Source organism: Anarrhichthys ocellatus, unplaced genomic scaffold (assembly GCF_004355925.1).
Source record: "Anarrhichthys ocellatus isolate YVR2014 unplaced genomic scaffold, GSC_Weel_1.0 scaffold1, whole genome shotgun sequence".
Lineage (NCBI taxonomy): Eukaryota > Metazoa > Chordata > Actinopteri > Perciformes > Anarhichadidae > Anarrhichthys > Anarrhichthys ocellatus.
The window spans coordinates 3,478,474-3,496,991 of NW_022280031.1; the positions used below are offsets into that span (position 1 = coordinate 3,478,474).

At 41.8% G+C, this 18,518-nt stretch overlaps 1 protein-coding gene across 7 annotated transcripts in view; it reads right to left on the reverse strand.

Moving 5' to 3' along the window:
* kcnab2a (potassium voltage-gated channel subfamily A regulatory beta subunit 2a) overlaps window positions 1-18,518 on the reverse strand; it is a 69,420-nt gene that overhangs the window by 6,605 nt on the left and 44,297 nt on the right. For all 7 annotated transcript variants that reach the window (XM_031845747.1, XM_031845770.1, XM_031845764.1 and 4 more), the window contains 11 exons: window positions 9,264-9,307; window positions 8,882-8,919; window positions 8,504-8,583; window positions 5,023-5,067; window positions 4,411-4,455; window positions 4,149-4,192; window positions 3,803-3,889; window positions 2,319-2,404; window positions 1,837-1,957; window positions 1,474-1,568; window positions 178-298 (listed from right to left, as the gene is read on the reverse strand). In XM_031845747.1, the coding sequence (XP_031701607.1) occupies window positions 178-298; window positions 1,474-1,568; window positions 1,837-1,957; window positions 2,319-2,404; window positions 3,803-3,889; window positions 4,149-4,192; window positions 4,411-4,455; window positions 5,023-5,067; window positions 8,504-8,583; window positions 8,882-8,919; window positions 9,264-9,307 (806 nt within the window). The remainder of the gene's footprint in view (window positions 1-177; window positions 299-1,473; window positions 1,569-1,836; window positions 1,958-2,318; window positions 2,405-3,802; window positions 3,890-4,148; window positions 4,193-4,410; window positions 4,456-5,022; window positions 5,068-8,503; window positions 8,584-8,881; window positions 8,920-9,263; window positions 9,308-18,518) is intronic.

The following is an 18,518-nucleotide window of genomic DNA, read 5'->3' on the forward strand; positions in this document are numbered from 1 at the left end:
ACACACACACACACACACACACACACACACACACACACACACACACAGACGTGACAACACAACAATTCAACAGTCAAACCAGACAGCTGCTGGAGTGATGTTGACCTCGGCCCGTCCGAGGCAGAGGGACGGACAGACAGACAGAAAGAGAGAGAGCGGCAGAGTGTATCTGCGTACCGATGGCGAGTTGGGGCAGAGTGCAGCCCAGCCGCTCCGCGATTGCCTGCAGCTCTTTCAACTTCGCCTGCTGACGCCGGCCCTCCTCACTCAAGATCTTGTCCTTCAACCACTGGTAACCCTGTCGAAAACACAGCACACCTGCTCAAAAACACAGCCCTGCTCACACACTGCTGCGCCGCAGCTCCGGTGTCACCAGGGCCTGTTTTTAAACACGCGACTGTCTCCTGCTGTCTACACCTCAGCCAGGGAAACATGCCACAGCTACACTTACTGAAATACAAAACTTTGAGTTCATTATTATCATAAAGGTCAAAACATTACTGTAATTTACTTTAAGTACATCCAATTATGCTCAGCTGAGGAAAAACAGTAATGTTTACAAGTATCGTGTACATTAGAATGCTATTAGTCACAAATTAGAAACCAGTAAGAATAATCAAAAAGCCAAAAGACCACAAACATCCACAGACAACACTGAACCAAACAGGAAGCAGCACATTCCACACAAGTCACCAAAGGTACTGCACAACACCAAGATGGAGAACTACTTTCTTCTGTAGTCGACAGTCACTGACACACGATCCACAGATACACAACATGCCACTCCACTACACACATCAACGGCACAGTGTTGCATTCAGTCAGGTGTTAGCTTCTGTGTAGCGCAGAGGTGAAGACCTGTTTGACCAAAAAACTTTTTGGGTTAAAACTCTGTGTCAAAATCTTGTTTTTTCAATATTCTTAAAAAAAAAAAAAAAAAAAAAAAAAAAAGTGTTTTTCCAGATGAAATTTTCCACTGGGTTTGTCAGTGCTCACTGAATCAAATCATTACAACCGTTTCTCCTCCTCCTCAATGTTCAGTTTAGTTCCACTATGCATATAGGAAAACAAAAGTCTTAACAAAATATTGCCTGAAATAACATACTGACTAATTTAGTTGAAGTTTAAATAGTGTTGGTATCCATATTGTCCAATTACATAAAATTGCTATTGCTCTGTGTGTATGTTTGTATCGCGTGTGTGTTCATGTGCGTGCTCTAAATTGCGTTACACTGACACCAGCTGGCAAACGGTGTGGAACAACAAAGCTTGGGAAGAGGTGCACAGTGCATGGCGTCAACCATGTCACGAAAACACAGATAAGCGAGGTGTGCACAGAGTTACAGAACCTGAAAGACATAATACACACAATCAACAAACAAACAAACAAACCAGCAACCAGTAGGGAGACACAGAGTGGTGACAACAGCACAGACGATCAGATAAAGAAACCAGCAAGCAAGGTTTGACTACCTTCAGAGAGGCCCGAGAGTAGGGAGGCACCCTGCCGTCGTATTTCCCTGAGATGATACCACAGGCCAGTGGTGACCACGTCATGGCCCCCACACCTGAGAGCAAAGGACGTAACCATCATGACACCCTCACTTCCTTATAAGGTTAGAGCCCTTACTTTGTCTTTGGAAAATGAGGTTTTTGCTGTACAAGTTGAAATCTTGGCTCTCTAAAATACTATAATAATAATAATAATTTCAATTTAAAACTCTGCATTGTTTGTACAGAATTTGTGTTCTACACACATGCTGCAGTCATCTGGCAGCCGCAGCCTATAGAGGTCGAGTAGACCTCAATCAAAGCCACAACTCCATTGCTGCTCACCTATCTTATGGAAGAGCTCCGGTAGCTGCACCTCCACCTTCTCTCGCTGGAACATGTGGTACTCAGCCTGCTCGCAGATGGGAGGAATCTGGTTGAACTGTCGCGCCACAGAGTACGCTTCCTGCAGGAAATGCAAGGACATGGAAGAAATAAAAACTAGGCTCATATACAGTAGTGTGGCATGAAAGTCACAGTATAGTATGTCATAAAAGGTCATATGTCATCAAAAGAAATGCAACACAAAGTCATATTTTAGTATGTCATAAAAACTTCATAAATAGTGAAATATATCATAAAAATGTCAGACTATATACGTAGGATATACATATAGTATGCGGAACATCAATGAAGATCAGGAACAGGAGCATGTAGGATACAGCCGGTCAGGAATAAATTCAAATCTTTGCGATGTGAAGAAAAAAACTCCTTCGGCTATGTTGGAAATGAATATTTGCTCTGATTATTTTGGCTTGTTTTCTCACCATTATCTCCATTGGGCTCCAGCGGGATGTTCCCCAGTACATGGCCATGCCTTGGTTTATCACATGGGTCATTGCTCGAACCGTTTCTGCAAGTAAAAACATACAAAAATGTTAAAAGAAACCACTACCAATGCTGGAGCGGCACTGTTGTGTTTACAGAATTTTATATTCTCTGCTGTTTTACATTCTCTATAAAGCATCAGAGTCTGTGTATCTGAGCTGTTCTGTATTATTATAAGAGACGTATTTTACATCATTTGCAATCCAAATGGACTGAATGATTCAGGAGAGAAGTGGGAAAGATTATTTAAAATCAGAATGGGGAGTGATTCATACGGATGAGGGTGACATCTATTCATTGATGTAAAAATCCAGCAAGATTCTTTGTGATCTGCAACATGCTACAGGGGAAGACGAGAGCAGCCCAGCGAAATGAATAAGAGATGACAGGCATCTTCACAACGTTGGCAAACTTGGACTACAGCGTATGTATTTTAAGCAGAGAGGGTTAAGAAACACAACAAATATAAAGCCATTAGATAGGAGTTTCATTGTACAGACGTATCGGTGTGACGGCGAATGAAAACCTACCCAACTTTAATTTCCATATTTTCAGTGATCAAAGTGGCACTACATCAAGGAAAGATACCGAGCATGTTTGATAACGATCGGGGGTGTCCCAGACAAGATCAGGAGCACCAGAGCGCAATAAAACAGGAGCGTGTCGACCCTCAATCATCCTCCATCCCTCTGTCTATTCACCTTGCTGATGTGTCGTTTGTGAAAAGTCTCTCTTGACAACCGAATCAGCCTTCCTATCATCTAGTGGGCGCTTGGCTTAAGAGGGTTTCTCTGTAAACTGACAGAACATCAGGTCACCACTTCTTCCTTCTGCACTCTGCCCTTCAGCTACAGCCAGAATAAAACACACCAGATGGTCCAACTCCTGTTTTGAAGACATAAACTCAAAGCTGTCCAATGTGAACTGCGTGCAATCTTTAAAGGGCAGATGAGCAAGAGAATTGCCTCGACGTCTACATCAAACAACACCAGCTACTTCAGCCTAACAAGACACTAAAGTATTGTGAAAGAGCCGAAGCACTGAAGCATCAAGCTGAAGGCAGGAAGGTGACCTCTGACCGAACTCCGTAAACCCAAAGGGGAACTCCGACACTGGAGCAGATGCATCCTGTGTGACCAGCTGAGCCCACACACAGTTAGCGCTCTGCCATTTAAAGGTCTCCAGCATCAGTGTGTATCCTCATTCTGACTGTGGAGGTGGAAGCACCACGACAACATGCAGCATGTAAAAATAGATATTTCAGTTATAAGAGGTTTGTTTATCGGCGTCTTGGCATTGCAGTAGTCATAGAGACAGAAAAGAGGTGATTTTGTGATGTGCAATATGATAAAACATGTGTGTGAGAGGGGAAAAAAATGGTGATAATTCAAAACCAATAAAGTAGAGACAATAGTAGAATTACCTTCCATAGGTGTATTAGGGTCCGGTCTGTTCGCAAAAACCACATCCACGTAGTCTAACTGCAGTCGTTCTAGAGAAGCTTTTAAACCTAGAAATAAGAACCACAGTTGGTGTCGTAATAGTGAATCTTTGTTGTGCTACATTATTATTTTCTCCATAAAACTATCTATAAACTGCAGAAAAAAAACGTTTTATTCTACCAAAAGTTTCCTTGCAACGCCAAGAGTGTGTCAATTATAAAAATAAAAAAGAATTGATTCCCTTAAAAGCCAAAGCATCTAATTAGGAAGCATTTCGTTGCTGCAGGTTCAGCATTTAATCCAATAACCCGCGGCGCTGCTACTTACCTTCTATAATGTGTTTTCGGGATAAACCTCTTTCAGTCTCTGCTCTAAACAAACAAACAAACACGTTATAAACAGAATAACAGAACAATGATGCGACCTGGCCCCTACGATAAATGATAAATCTGACAAATGCTTTTTTGAAAGTACCCGACAACAAATCAGTTCGGATGACACATGATCCCATTACCAGAAGCATCAAACTAAAGGTAATATACAGGAGGGTCGTTTCTCAGAGTCAGAGAAGCAGCCAGATGAAACTTACTTTCCACCCCAGAAGATCTTTGTTGTTATCACCAGAGTTGAACGTCTGAAAAATGAAAACACATCTGTTACAACATCTGCCAAACACTGAGAATTATAGCAAAAAAAAAAAACCCTCATGAGTAGGAGCTGGTGAGATCTAAAGTCTACACAAACCATATATTATACGTCGTAACAGCAGGATGAAAAGCCCCGACACCCCCTTTGGGCAATTATGCGTTTCTACATCATTCTTTCAGTGTCACACGCAACCACATCCCACAATATGCAATATGTGTGACCGCGCCAGAACTCGACAGGCGGCAATGAATGAGTGTCCGTAGGTGTATAATCTGACAGTGCTATACCAATGTCAATCCAGGACCGACAAAGTAGACGACAAGGACTAGAAGTTCATCCGTTATTTAGCATCTTTGAGGAGGGACACAGGAGTGTGGGCATGGCACGGCTGCCTGCATTCATCTTTCATCTTCCTACCTTACTGCTCCAGCTCACAACACACAGCCTCCCAATATGTGCAGGGAAGGAGATGATACAAGATTAGGGATGCTGGCTGGGGCGGAAATTAACCCCCCCCCCACCCCACCAAACTCAATTCAAGTGTGCCTCATACCTCCATCCTTTCTTCTTTATGATGTTTCCGAGCACCACCTCTGCCCTGTGAAGCAGATGGAGAGAAGATTAAATACAGATAGTTTTGGAATGATAAGAGCGTTGACACCTGACTGAGGAATGATTTTACATGAAAGAAAGCAGTCCAACTCTTCACACATACTGGATGATGCATAAAGGAGCTTTCAGTGGGAAGAGCACCTGTTTAGGACTGGTGTGTGTGGGAATTAGCTGCCAGGTCAGAGCCAGCAGAGCCTTGGACCAGCTGTGCTGTGGAGGCACCACTATGTCACTCATTAGCACAACTGTGGCTGCTAATGAGTGACATTATGATCAACATGGGGCTCATTAGGGCTGGGCAGAGACCTGTCAGCAGGATCTCTCTCCAGTCCTCTTACTCTGTGTCTCACATGAAATCTATTTGGACGCTCCTTAGAGAAAAGAAACAATGCAACTACAGACATTTCTTCTGGATTCATTTTGGGTGCACTGATGAATAAAGCCAGCTGCTCTAATCGATGCAGTTTTAAAATAAATGTGTTTTATTTATTTTATTGTGTCAGAAGTGTTGTTGGAATCTACAAGGACCATCATGTATCTCACTTATGACAGCGCATTAGTGTTGCTGCTATCCTCAGAGTCTCTGTGTCGAGACAGTCGGACTTGTGGTTATGGTAATCAGAATTCTTTAAGCAAAGCTTCAAAACAATCACTAGTTTCAGCTTTTTAGGTGAGCAAATCATCTGCAGATTAATGGAATTAAACTAAATGAACCACTAGTTACTGGCGGGAAAGTTACCGCAGAGCGAGATACCCAGACAGCGAGCGAATAACTTCTGTTTTTACTTTAGGGACCGAGTGTTTAAATTATATAAAATAGATGTTTATTTGGAAAGCTTTCAGGTTTCCTGAAATTCTACAATGGATGTCACTTTCTTAATGTATTATTACTGAGAAACAAACTGTCACTCATTTTGACAAATAGAATAATAACTTAATTAATGAGGGTGTGAAATCTTTACTTAATAAACATTTAACAATTAAACATTTCACAACCTCATGTCCCTCCAATTTCACCCTGTATATATATATTTGTATCATTCTTCTCCCCGACAGGACGAGTTATTGAGGGTTAATAACTACATTATATTTTTTATGTGATTCTACACATTTTTCAGTTAATGGAATTGCATTCACATGTTTCTACTCTTCTAACCACTCAGAGCACTTTACACAACATGTGTACATTCCCACCCACATTCATACATTGATGCAAGGCGCCGACCTGCCAATCAGGATCTAACCATTCAGACACACTACATCGTGCCCAAGGACACACACAAATAAATAAATAAATAAATATATATATACGTACTGTATATATATATATATATATATATATATTGTGTCTCTTGTTTATCACGTATTAAAAAATACCGGTATGATCTGCTGATCCAAAAAGCAGCACAAGTACTACCACTAGCCATATTAGACCCTGCCAGCTGGACTCACAGCTTTTTAAACGAGCACTCAAGCACTACCCTGAGAGCAATAATGCCTGTTTGTGTGCATAATAGTGTGTGCACACACACACACACACACACACACACACACACACACACACACACACACACACACACACACACACACACACTGCACTGTGTGTTGCCCTTCTGAAACGCGAGTACTCTGGGAGCTCAAACATAAGATAGTGTGCCTTGAGCAGGTTGACTTTCTTCATTCATTCATTAATTGGGTCTTTGTTCCAGCGCCGAGTTGATGTGATGACTTGTGACAGAAACCAACAACATAATGTTGCATTATTCATGCATTTACAATATTTTATTCCTTTTAGATTTCTCTGTAATTATGCTTCCAATTTGTCACTGGTTTCAGACAATATCATGCAATTACTCTGCATCGAGAGCGAAATGCCTAAGCCTGAAATAAATGACTTGCATACTTTTAAATGCTTCGCTGCCATATGCGTTTGCTGATAACAGCAGCTCCACGGGACACACAGAGCACGTTTATTTGAGCAATTACACATTTGTATTTATATTTCTGAGACACAGAAGCCTGCATATTGCAAAGGATACGCTGGTTAAGAATCACAATCAATATCTAAATATCTGTATGTGCTGAATGTTTGTTTGATGACCACAACAAGCAAACAGCCGACTGCCATGTGTTGTGCACGAGCAGAACGAGGAGTGTGAGCGCAGCTTACAGACCTCCAGGCTCGCAACACAGAGTTAACATTACAGCAGCCGACTGTACAGCCACCAGCACCACTTTACTACTATAAGTCTGAGTGATGAAGCAATCGCAGTAAGCCAGTACCAAGGACTTCACATGAAAGCTTCTTTTTTCCCCCCATTCTGATGAGCAAAGTGTGTGATTTGTTCTACTCTGGCGTACGTGTGTAATATAAGCTCCTCTTCGCTGCTTTGCAGTGGACGTTATCTGGATTAACACCTGTGCAACACATACTGAGCTGTGTGACACGCCGTCACAAACATTTGCACGTGTCTAACTTTCTCGCAAACTGTGGTCTGTTTCATGGAGGCGCGATGATCAAAGTCGTTGTTGGTAAAACTTCTGTTTCTAAGATCAATTTTTTCTGGCCCTCCATCCGAAAACAACAGTGCAAACTGATTGTTAAAAGCCCCCCCCCCCCCGGAATACTGAAGCATGTAGTGATGACGTTCAGCAGACAACAGCTGCTGAGGGAAACCACAGAGATGCTGCATGTTTCTAGTCTTTTTGTTTTGTTTTGATTTTCTTTTCTGAGACACTCTGACGCATCTCCCCAAACATAATGGCAAAACTAGGCTATTCTTGGGAGGATTAAAAAAAAAAAAAAAAAAAGGAGTTGGTTCTGTTAATCAGAGATACTGTTTGCAAAGGATAATCCCCTAGATTATTTCAAAGCACCCAAGTTACTACAAAGCCAGATTAATCCATGCTGGTATTTGAAGCATCACTACAAATAGCAATAAGGCAGCACTAGGCTGCTTTCTGAAGTTAAAAATATCAACACTAGCTGTCCTGTAAATTTAGACTACGACTATGAATATCTGAACCCTCATGAATGCAACAATGGTGGTGATGGAAAGGACAAGCTTCATTTCAGGTTGAAGACCAAGGGTGGAGACATAAATCTGTTGCGTCCACTGTCTGCAAACTATTTAGTCTGATGGAAAACTTTTGACAGTGATCATATGGATTGTGCAGTACAAAGGACTTTATTTTAAAAGTAATTGCTCACAACTTGACTAGCTCAAACAAAGTCCTATTGTACAAGAATGATGTAAAAGCTTCTGCACGTCACACTGAAACTATTTGCATGGGTTCACACCTGGTACTCAAGCAAGAGGAGTCGGCCTTCTATATAATCTCTACCTGGTGCTTTTATGGTTTTGGTAATATGCGGTGTTGGTGCTCACTGCTCTGTGACCTGTGGCTCAGGATATACTCACTTCCCAGCAGCGTAGACTTCCGCTGTGTCAAACAGATTGATGCCATTTTCATAGGCCAGAGTCATCAGCTGCTCTGCCATCTGTTGAGAGATCAGGGGAGAAGGAACAGAGAGGGGGAAGGATGGGGTGAGGGGCCGCTGATGTGAGGTGGTAAGACTTCAATTATTAAACTTATTTCACAAGACTAAATAAGGCTTCCGTGGCTTTGCCTTCCTATAACATGTGTTTATTCTCTGACTGTGGACTCCCTCCGGCAATATGTTTTCACTATAAGTATAAATAGGCTTCTGGAGCAACCCAGGATGTGCCAGATCATGTGGAGGGTTTCCATTCCCCAGCTTTGACTGATGGAGGATGACAAAATCCATCTGCTCTCACCTCATCCGTTATTTGTCCACCGAACGTCACCCATGTTCCTACAGAGGTCGACAGGGAGGTGGGGTCAGAGTGCAAGTATATAAACATACACATGCACACAGATGAGCAAGTGAACAGTGATACTCTATATGGACCGACATTGTATAAACAAGAAACGATCTAGCTTAAAAAATTTAAAAAAAGGCAGTTTGGATCGTATATTTGAGCCGTTTTTACTGCTGGAACTTCCCACAGAACTACACTCTGTGTAAAAACACTCTTCTCTTCCTATTTGAAGATGAAGGACCATGGGGTTATGAATTCCCCTCACAAATCTGCTCGACAAATTCTTTGGCTGTGCAGCAAATGTCTCAGTGTGTCTCATGATCAAAATGTCTCTTACCTAATCCAAGGCAGGACACCCGCAGACCTGACTTCCCAAGGTTTCTGTCAAAACGGAGAGAATTACATTAGCATTGATGCAGCACTAAGGTGGCAGTGATTTGTGGTATTCTGCACTCCGGCGATGGCTATGACCATTAGAGTAGGACTTTAAGTCTCATTTGTAAATTGATTTGAGTGATTGATAAATACATAAACATCCCCATCACTCCTTTGTAATGCGAGGAAAGCCTGTTACTGCAATGGAAGCTTAAAGTTATGGAAGCTGACAAGAACAGGGGTTTTGTACGGATGTCAGTGCTGACACATCTATGTTGGACAGTAACACGTGTGCTGACAATGAGTGTGTGTGTGTGCAGTGAAATGTCAGAGAGGAATTGGGTCTTAAGCAGCCCCACACCATGACATCCACTGAAATGTCTCACAGCACACCAGGATCCCTCAGCCGCCATCTGACTAAAATCCCCCCACAGCAATACGGAAGCTTGACTACTGACAACAACATGCTCTGAAAGCTGGTGGCTCTGAGCCTATCACAGCGCAGACAGACCCCTCTGCTGACAATCACAGCATTGGGTGCGAGAACTTTTAAAATTGTTCTATGACAGCCATGGCTCCTAGTTAAAAGGCAACACAGAAATAACGGATTTGGTTGAATTTGCGGATTGTATTCTTTTTCAGGAGGAAGTTGCAGTTTATCTTCAGACTATTTCATTTTATCGCTGATCTGGGAAATGATTAAACATACACATGAAGTGTGCTACCTCTGGTCAACCTATTTCAAGAAATAAGCTGGCAGTGTAAAGAGATAAAGGAAATGTGGCATCAGAGATGATGTAACATGTGCAGGAGTCAAAGCGAGCGTGTGGGAGGATATATAATATATTTTTATAAGACCGCCTATATAGAAATACAGTTGAAAAAGAGCAGAGGGGGACAGAGGATAGGTGTGCTGTGTGTGCAGATGTGTGTGTTATAGGACTGCGCTTGTGACTGCATGTTTGTGTGTGTGTGTGTGTGGGTGGGTGTTTTGTGAAGCCATGATAAGATTGCTGAATTGCTGCGCTGACTAACAAAACACTTCAATGTGGTCTGAACACAGAGTCCCCCCAAAAAATGACTAAACCGTTTAAAATAAATATGGAAATCTCAACAGTATCACATATCCTCTAAGTAGGCTAAGTGGGCTACATTTGTGCTGAATTGAAACAACTAAAGGCTCTTAAAATGCTTTAAGTTTCTTTTTGATGCATCTCCATACACTTTCCATTATGGAAGAGTTAATCCTGTTAAATGTTCACTTTATCATTCAACCTCATTAGTTTCACTCTTTCTTCACTAAACCACCAGAGTCTCTCCTTTCATTTGTACTCTTAGTTTTCTGACTCAAGATCTATTCAAATCACAACAAAAGTCAACCTTCAGCCATCAGAGGTCTCAGTGAGATCGAGTGATATCGAAAAAAATAATGAAATCATGTCCAGTTTGTGTGTTTGCAAAGTGAAGCATTTGGGTCAAAAATATTCACAACAAAGAGCCTCATTAAAACGATACGACTTGGTCAGTGAGGTCTGTAATCGTGTTATAGTTTGAATCCGAGAGCACGATGATGTCATGTATAGGAGACGGCTGACTTATAAGCAAACACCGTCAGTCATGAGGGAGACGAGAGAAAGATAAGGGAGTCCAGTGGGACCACACATGCCCCTACGGAGCAACAGTGTAACAAGGTTAACACACGTCCCCTCTGGCAAACCACTAGAGCCGATCTACAATGAACTGCTTCTTAATTACATGAGTAAAATGCCCCCCCCCCCCGCGGGGGCCCGCTGCTCAACGTCAGAAATCAAGATAACCAAAAGCAGCTTACTGACCAAAAGTGTTAATGGAGCATATTTGCCAGTGCTTTTAATGATGAACGAAGACACTTGTCTGGGTGCAAAATAGCTTCTTCACTCAAAATTCATCTTGACTGAACCCTTTAGGAGAGTTTGTCTCTAAACACTGTCGAGTGCTACTGCACCGAGTCTGTTTCCAGCCTTGCACTCGTCCAGATTTTAACACCTAATGTGATTAAATGAATTAGTGTTGCTTAATGTGTTCATACATAGTGCACAAGCATGTTCAGAAAAAAAGATGCACAGTAAACCTGTCAGATGAGATACTTCAAACTGGGAGCAACTGGATACGCGAGCTTCCTGATTTTCACCATTTTCATCAGCATGTTGGGCTTATCACAAAGCGAAGCTCACTGTGTAAGTGCTGCACAAGCATGCTTTTAAACAATACTACTGCACATACAGTACCAGTGCATTTAAGCAAAAACAAGTAACCAGGATATCAGACTACACAGCTCTGCCCTTGCAATTGTTCTTGTTGTAAGGATGTCCCTTTGTCAGCAAATTGTTGTGTTCAATATTTCACTAGACTGGCCTTGAATACTGCATTGTGCGTTGCTGCAATGACCCTGTAAGCAGGCAGGTGTCAGGTTGCTGCTGAGCCTCAGCAGACATGAGCCACAACAGTGAAGTCATCTCTCACACCCTCGTCCGTAATGAAGGAGACAGGCACAGCACAGAACCGGACCGCAGCAGCACTGCAGCCGCAGGGCCAACACCTGATGAGACACACAGTGACCGTAGCACATGTCCAGTCTGGTTGTTTACTTTGAAATACTAGGAAACCTTTCTCGGAGTTAACATTAGCCTTCTGATCCCAATAGCCTGAAGCTCAAGTGGACAAGGCAAGGTTTTCATTTTGGTATGTTGGTTTATTTGATTAAGGGTGGAATGGAGATCTATTTGGGGCTCGTTTACACACAGGTTCCATTTCACTTTAGCGCGACACAATGAATCCTGCTCGTCTATGTCAACCTTTCAGCTCTGCGGACGACTTTGGCTGCCATTGATGGAAGCTGACTTGTGGGAAATAGTGGAAGTCGTTTTCCTTCAAGGTCAACGGGGACGGGGCATATCAGAGCTCACATGACCTTTCAGTCAGGTATTACTGATCCATTGTTTCTTATTGGGTTGTTGTCTCTGGTAGAAAAATATGAAATAGGTAAAAAAAGAAAGAAATATTCTATTTATTCTTGCCAATAGTTAGTGATATTTAAGCAGTTAACGGCATGATTCATGAGTCAATATGGAATCCATATATTATCCCATATATTCCCAATAAGCAATAAAGAAAAACAGGAGTAAATGTCGATGTAGCCAAACATTTTCTATCTATCAAAGTCTTAAACGTGTCGTTTCCCATGTCCTCGCTTGGGCCAATTAACCTTTGAAAAAAACATTGTAGCGACACTTCTCAGACCGATTAAGACAAAAAAATAAAATAAAATGGAAGACGCAATGACAAGCATCATTCCCCTTGAGATTAAAACTAAGAGTAACAGAGAGGGTGGAGCTAAATACAGCCAAATTATCTCTTGATCTTACTGTCAAACTATCAAATCTTGGCCACCTGGAAGGCTACTGAAAATAAATGTCAGCCTACATAATGAAATTGTATGCATTGCAAACCAGTGGGTCTCGATATTGTTAGCTTCAATTTACTAGCCAGTGAAAAAAACCAACAACATTATTATGCCTTTTGATCTAAATCCATTCAAAACATCCTGGTAAAGACACATCTGCTGTTCCAGCAAAAACAACAAATTCTCGGGATGCGAGTCGGTGATGAGTTCAGACTACTGTTGCACCCTTTAAATCATAACTTATACAGAGCATCAACTAAAGGCCCATTATGTCAAATCTGCTCGAATGGTAGAGGGATTTATACTACCGTAGGAGCAGATCTACATCACTTCTTTACTGATTAAAAGCTCTTTACCCATAACGCTCTGGGGGCGTGTGGAGAGAAAACAATACCAAACGTTGGCACAGTTATGTTTCAGTACAGTGTGAAAGTACAGCATCGGGAAGGTATGGAGGCGGCAGACTGAGTGGGAGAGAGGACTTGAAGTCAATGTCAGCGGACAGGACATGGTGATGAATGAGGAAACAAGGTCACAGAGCTGTAAAAAGGAACGTGTTGAGAGATATGTTCATCAAGCAGAACTATTAATACTACCGCCATCGTGGCTTCCACTTCAGAAAACAAACACAGACCGAATGCCACTAGCTCGTGTTGGCTGCAGGTGGTTTTCCTCCTCCATTAGCGTTTACGTAACATCCATTCCACTTTCAGGAAAGAGCGACGGCTGAGAATATTGGATTAGAAATGTGCTGACTAGGCAATAAGAGGAGGAAAAGTGCGAGCCACTTTGCTCTGAAAATGCTGCTTGTACACATTAACTCGGATTTTAAAAGGAACATTTGACCATTATCAGCTGAACCGTAACAAGCATGCCGTTTGCTAGCACTATTTATCCAATCCTCTTGCACTCACCTCGCTGGCATGAAGCATGAATGGTTGTGCACTTCATTCTGCAGCATTCTGCCACGAGGCTATATTTACTTGCTGCCAGCTGGATAACCTTTTTATGAAACTCAAAACAGCAAAAACTCACTTCTTGTTTCAGATCAAGCCCAAGATGGATCTGCGGGGGTGCAAGTTGTGACTGGAGGTGAATGGATAAAGACTTTTCCCTGAGAAAATGTAAAATGTTTTAAAATGAATAGTTTTGACATTTTGGGAAACGCACCCATCAGTTTTCTTTTAAAAGATTAAGTTCGAAAATCGCTAAAGAAGGAAACAATTCGCTTAGCTCAGCATAAAGACTGGAAGCAGGAGGAAACAGCTAGTCTAGCTCTGTCCAAACTAAATTTAAAAAATCCGTCTACCAACAGAGCTGCTGGCTCTAGTTTCATACTTAACAGACTGGCAAGAGAGTGGTATTGATCTTCTCATCTAAAAAAGTAAATAAAAACATTTCACAGAATGTTGAATTATCCCTTCAAGTTCACACCTCAACACAGAGCTATACCCGTGCAGAAGATCCTCTACATTGTCCGAGGCCCTTACAAATCACCAATCATCAATGTGTCTTTCAGTCCTTGAAGCTCGCTCATTACACGTTCTGTATAGGCAACATAAAATACATGACGAGTCTAAAACCACCTCTGACCCTGAGATCTGTTAGTTGCGTAGATATCAAACAGACACTTAATGTATGTGTGTGCACGCCAATGCACAAGAAGACATAAAAAGATCTGAACGAAGCTACGGCTGCAAAAATAGTTCATGCTGGTACATTATGAAGAGCAAAACGTATGCAGATCTTAACACAATCTTACACAAGCATACCGAGGACAATTCTTTTTTTTGCTATCAGTGTGAGCCATGATTCTCTTTGAGTGTGGTCCGGTTAAGACGGCATTATAGCCCTGTCAGAACTAACCTGTGTTCTTTGGCCAAATACAAGCACCACATTGAGCCTGGACTGTTTCAATGACTTCAGGTTGGTGAGCACAATGGTTTCACAGCAAAGCAACCTATCTGTAAGTTGTCAGTAACAACAATTTAATGCGATTACTTCTGGGCTACGTGTCATCAATCAAACAATCCCTCTTGTGACGGTTCAGCGCTCAGCTGTTCCGTTGTACTGGGGAACACTCGGAACAGAAGCTGCAGACACTCTTTCATTTCGCTGGGACTTTAAAGAAAGTTGTCAATAGCAGTTTATTTCTCTTTAACTTGGGCATAAACAGATTGTCGGCTCAGAGGGTTTTCCTGAGGCTGAATTTGTTTTTCTTCTTACTCGGGTGTTTTCAAAGGCTCTAGTCTGGGGATGAATCTGGCAGTGCCCACAGGGATGGAAAATCTTCTGCTATACGCTCGAGAGGAACGAGGGAGGAACTTACTAGAACCTGGGGGTTCCTCGTCTCCTCATGGTTATAGTACAGTATCTGTAATGTCACACTGAGCTGTGCTCTAACATCCTGATATGCTTTTAAATTGACTGTCGTAGCCAAAAGATACCACGAGAACATATTCACCGACAATGCCCAAAAAAAAAAAAAAAAAAATCAAGAACAAATGTGTAAATGTCGAAAAGAAACAAAATGAACTTAATGCATTGAAAGAAGGCACCAAACTAAATTACAGAAAGCTGCAACAATTAGTCAATTCATTGATAAGTGTATTGACAGAAAATCAATCAGCACTTATTTGATAATCGATTCATTGTTTTGAGTCACTGTTTGAGTTAAAATGGCTACATTCTCTGGTATCAGCCTCTTTAATGTCAGTAGTTTGTGGATTACTTAGTCTTCTACTATTGTTAATATGGATTTTGGACAGTTAGTCAGACAAAACAAGACACTTCAATATGTCACCTTTGGGCAATTGTGATGGACATTGAATATTGTCCAAACAATCAATTAAATAAGACAATAATCAACGGATCAATTAAGATAATTGTTTGTTGCAACCCTAACCATAATTAAGATAGAGGTATTTCCATAAAACGGTTCAAACTGTACTAACTAGCTCCAATTAGCTTTTAAGAGACCACCTTGCTGATGAACAGGAGATAGCGTTGGCCACTGTATTGATTTAGAGCAAACTGCCTGGTGCCGGCTGCCTAATAAAAGAAATGTTGAGGTTAAATATTCATAACACAAATGATAAGGGTAAAAGGGATGTTCCCCTGCTGGCCTGTTCTCTTACTTTCTGAAGCAAGCTAAAGCTCTGGTCCCTTGGTACATTACAGCCTCACATCTACTTGTGCTACATTATTTCCTCAATCACACATTACATAACATGCAGCTCAAGCGCTTCTCATGCAGAAAGAAAAGCTAAACACAAATGTTGCTGTCAAAACCCGTCTGTTGATTTGGTGCTCATGTGTAAATCTAAACCCATCCTTTTACTTTAGGCACAATAAAAGTCTGGCAGCTTTATACAGCAAATATAATAATCTGTGACAGATCATTAAAACATATAACTGTGGGCATATGTACTGAACTTTGGACTAAATCATTATTAAGTTAAATAGAAATCCTGCCCACATATATTATTACAACAGTTTAAACTGGCTGACTACGATTCAGACTCGTCTCGGTATTCCACAACAGAAATAATACATCTAGGCTATTTCTAGAGCATTTAAGAAAATACCATGCAGAGAGAAATGAGTGGTGCTAACACACACACACACACACACACACACACACACACACACACACACACTAATTAAAGTCTAATCAGTGAGGCAAAGAAGGAACAGCTGTCTTCATTTTCTCCTTCAACATAACGCAAGTGTGTCCGTCACATGCTTATAGACACGGAAGCTAAATATTCCACAACAACCCCTCCCATCTCACTCGCTTTCTTACGCACCAACACAGACAATGCATATACAGTGAAACACAAGCCTGCATCAATAAATGAACCATCCCACCGTTTGGCACCGTTTCTCTCCACACGCACAGAGCAAACAGATGGTGTACATTCTGTGCACATTTAGGATAGTACCTAAGTGGCTACTGTGGGCCTGAATTCTGTGCTGTGGATGAGTCTTAGTATCACCATCAGAGCGGCTCCTGTAGGTGGGTTCTGTTCAACTAACGTACTGTATGTATGATTCATTTTTCAAGGGGGAGTGCAGGCTGTAGAAAATTGGTTCCCTGATGAAGAGCCCTCAGAATGCAGGAAAACGTCCCAGCATGCACCCACACTCATGACGCCCAAAATCTCACACCCACAGCTTTTGTCACAGCCTGAGCGATGCATGCTTTTGCATTTGTGTCACAAAATACTGAAAAAATTCCCCGACAAGGACAAAGACGTTCCTATATTTCAGTACCACCAACTTGATTTCCTTTCTGCAATAACAGCTAATAATACAATCAGGAAATATCAGACATGTATACTAATCATTGATGAGCAGACGTTTCATTGGTAAATCTTTGACAGTCTGCTTCCATTTCTGTTACATGAAGATACTTCAAGGTGCACGAGATGAAACAGAACTGGTGGGACGGGCTTCTTTAAGGTCTCATCTCTGTGATTTATAATGATACATCACAGCTTCACACAACACAGTGGTGGGATTTAAATGTCATCCGCTTACACAACACCGCCAGTAACTATTTACTATTGCTGTGATTCACCGTCAACTTTACAACCACAAGTGGACCTTAAGAGATGTGAGGAATCCTACTGACAGTCTGGGCTGAGGCGAGTTACTTGTGGATTTACACCAGGAGAGGAGGTGAGTCAGCTCTGATTTAACATGGCCACAGCAGTCAACGATACGGAGTGCAATACAGCAGAACTGTGGAGCTGATACAAAATGTGACAAAGAACAATACCATGCATTGACCAAAAAAAAAAAAAAAAGCAATCCTGCTAAAGCACAAATGTTATCCAGAGCAGTTTAAAAAAAGCACAAAAATAGCAGTAAAACAAAAAAGGTGATGTCATCAAAGGTATTCACTTACTTTTCAGCTGATTATTTGCAGCGCCTAGGCAAATAAAAGTGTCTCTTTATAAGTTTACTCATTCCCTCTAGACCCTTCCTGGGTTTGGTTTTTTGGGGAGAAGAGCTGATAACCGGAATGTGAAAAGCAGGGGCTTTATGTGATTGACTGACTCCCCACCTGCACTGCCTTCCCAATCTCACAGATACTCTTCCATTCCCTGAGCAAACCTACTTTACATAATCATAAGCCATTTTGTGTGCACCATTAATTCTGTCCCGACTGAAGCCCTTTAATCATTCCTTGGAGGAGGTATGGGCTTCCCAGTCAAGCTTGATGATTTGAAACAGTCACATGATGCAGGCCCTGTGTCACGTTACAGAAATGCCCCGTCTGTGGTGAGGCAGCCTACAATGGAAAGATCTTCACTTTGATGGTTTCCTCCACTTTGTGGGGGGAGGTCACTTCCAACCTAACCTGACTCCTTGTCTGTGGATGAAGACCGACAGACTTGATTCAAGCTCAAAGGCTGCCATTGAAGGGAAACGGAGGGGGACTGTATGCAAATGAGGCTTGATCTGAATTTCCCACCGCTATTCTGCAGTGTGGATAATCGTGGAAAGTTTCGCCAGGTGGATAAGCTTTAACTGTATTCTTCTGGGGAACAGTTATGAAACCGCGAACCTCCTCAACTGTCAAAATGAAAAACTCCAAAAAAAAAACTCCTTGTGCTCAAGGATGAAAAGATAAATGTTAGCCTTGTTAGATATCCCGCAACTCCGAGAGGCATGCTTGAAAGATACACAGTGACATGAGCGCATATCACTCCAGCCTACTGTACTTCCTCTTGGGCATAGTGCCTACACCAGCATTAACCTTAGCAC